The 2,758-nt window shown below is 32.6% G+C and overlaps 1 protein-coding gene across 1 annotated transcript in view; it reads right to left on the minus strand.

Moving 5' to 3' along the window:
• LOC140157828 (uncharacterized) overlaps positions 1–1,059 on the minus strand; it is a 5,039-nt gene extending 3,980 nt beyond the window's left edge. The window contains exon 1 of the mRNA XM_072181079.1: positions 560–1,059. Coding sequence (XP_072037180.1) covers positions 560–638 — 79 coding nt within the window. The 5' untranslated portion in view covers positions 639–1,059. The remainder of the gene's footprint in view (positions 1–559) is intronic.
• Positions 1,060–2,758: the final 1,699 nt, after the last annotated feature.

A 2,758-nucleotide genomic window follows, 5' to 3' on the forward strand; every position in this document is an offset into this window, starting at 1 on the left:
GCCACTATGTTTTTGGATTGTTGGCAGCAGATTCAAGTAACCTGATGTCGGTTATGTCTGAAATAGAAGAACGAAATAAAGCCAACAAATCTCGAAGTAAATGAAACGGGGTAAATACAAATAAACTTGCAAGGGAAAAAAGCACCCGCCAAAGAATATATAGTGATTTATAAAATAGACTTCAATTTTGAAATCCTTATTTGTAATGAAATTATTCAGCGATGTTAAAGTTGAAATTTGTAATAGGATCATAATTTTATAATCACAACTTAACAGAAATGCTTTCTAAATATTACGTTTTGGGTTTCGAAATTGAATGAATGATGTCCCTTTAAAATAGTAGCCACAAAATGCTAGTTCTAATGCTAAAGGTTCATCATCACAATGTCCAATCATAACCATAATTGCTAAATTTGCTATATACTATTATAATTGCTATAAAGCTATTCCTAACCAAACCTTGCCATTATCCTAATCTCTTCGGCAGTTATTCTTAAATAAAATTTCATAATATGATCGGTCAAAGAAATCGTCTATATAGGATTAATTATCTACTCACCTTTTACCACCAGCTCCAAAGATAGGTCACAAAGACATATTCCAAAAAGGAGGATTGTTTTAGGGCTATCCATAATCATAACTTGAATCACCGAGATGTCAAATGTCTTTGAAACAGCACCGCTGGATACAGACAGAAACGATTATTATCATGTAATTGATTCAAGTAAAATACAACACGAGTTCAAGTTATTCGTATATATACCATATAATAAAAAAAAAAGGTGAAATTATACTGCACAGCGACTTCCGTGTTCTGTTCAGGTCGCCGTGACTAAATTATTCATAGTTTATAGCCATGTTACAAGAAATAGATGGCACATAGCACACGTAAATCACGAATTGTTTATTTCACTGTGGGAAATGAATCGCAGACGAGCTTTAAGGGATCTAAAATGAGCGTTTATTGCGTTTCGACAGTATTTTTTGTGGGACATGAGAGCACCTATCGAATTGCATTCTGAATACGAAGCATGTCTTTCTGATATCAAATAATTTTCATTTTTTGAAAATCACAATATAATACAAATTATAATTTTTATTACTAATTATAAAAATTTGATATTTTTCAAATTTTTGATATATAACAGTCCTCGAAGTAATTATATAAATCTAATGATATATCTTAAAGTGTATGTAGCAGGGAGGAAAAGCCGACGGTCAATTGAAAATTGTGATCTTTCATATTGAAGATATGGATTTTTGTCCCAAAATTTCAATTTCAAAGGTCAAAATTTTCAATTGATCGTCGGCTTTTCATCCCACCTACATACACTTTAAGTATCAATCATCAGATTTATAAAGTTTACTTCAAGTACTGTTAAATATCAAAAATATCAATTTTAATGATTTGCCATAAAATGTGTATTAAATTGCGAATTTCAAAAACCAAAATTATTTGATATCAGAATGACATTCTTCGTATTCAGAATGCAATTCGATATGTCTGATGTGCTCTAATGTCCCAAAATAAATACTGTCCAAACGTTCATACCCCAGCCCTTAAGCCTAACTTATTTCTTTCTAGCCATTTATTTCTTTCCTCTTTCTTTCTTCTTTCTCACAATTTGCTACTACTGCCACATGCTTGATCGGATTTCGACCAAACTCAGTCACAAGCAGTATTGGGTAGCTGGCTAAAAGGTATGGGTTGTTTAACGTCAGAGGTCATCCAAGAGGTCACAGTGGTCAAAAAGGTAATTTTAACAAAAAATGCTCTGATTCAGCTGAAATTTAAATGCAATGATCCTTATGACATTCTAAACATGTTTAAAACATTTTAGAATTTATTGAAGGTCATTAAGGGGTCATAAAGGGGTCAAAGGTCACGTTTTCCCAAATTCTGAAAATTTAAATTTTTAGCTGAAATTTAAATGCAATGATACTTATGACATTCTTAACATGTTTTAAATATTTTAAAATTCATTTAAGGTCATTAAGGGGTCATGCAGAGGTCAAAGGTCAAGTTTTCAAAATGCAAGCTTTCCACGATCAAGATATATTAAAACCACAATTAATGAAACAGTCTTATTAAAATGAATACTGTCCAGCACAAAGTATTGCTGCTTGATCAGATCGTCACAGTCATCCGCCTAACTTACCTCGTGCCCTTGCAAAGGGCACAGTTGCTCTAGTTCTTCACGTGCTGAATTTCTGCGTTTCCACTCATCTTATATGAATACGACCAGATTACTGCTATTTCTATTTCTGAACAGAATGAAAATACTTGTTAACCTCCGCGGTTCAAACACAAAGACCGACTGCTTAAGTAATAACGTCAAATGTGTGGTTCAAGTTCAATGGTTTCAAAAGAAAAAACGATGTGTAACACCGTACTGTCAATACAATACGTGCGCTATTGTGATACAAGGCTCACCCAGTTCATTTAAAGTCATATTATAACATTTGCTGAGGAGGACGCCCTCAATATTTTTCACAGTTCTTTTTTTACACGACTGTTATGTATTTTAGTAAACTAACATACCCTGCAAAAATCAAGACTTTAGGTGCTGTAGTTTTGTCAAAATCCGAGATTTTGAATAAAGCACAGGAACCGTTGTTTGTTTGTTTGTTTTTTATTTGGCAAGATCATTAGAATACAAAAACAAATTATAGAGACAGAAAAATCATTACAAAGTACATCAATGTGACAAATTATTTGAAGCTAAAATTAATCAGCCACAAAGCCATTTAGGAACAA

The sequence above is a fragment of the Amphiura filiformis genome, chromosome 1 (genome assembly GCF_039555335.1).
Source record: "Amphiura filiformis chromosome 1, Afil_fr2py, whole genome shotgun sequence".
NCBI lineage: Eukaryota > Metazoa > Echinodermata > Ophiuroidea > Amphilepidida > Amphiuridae > Amphiura > Amphiura filiformis.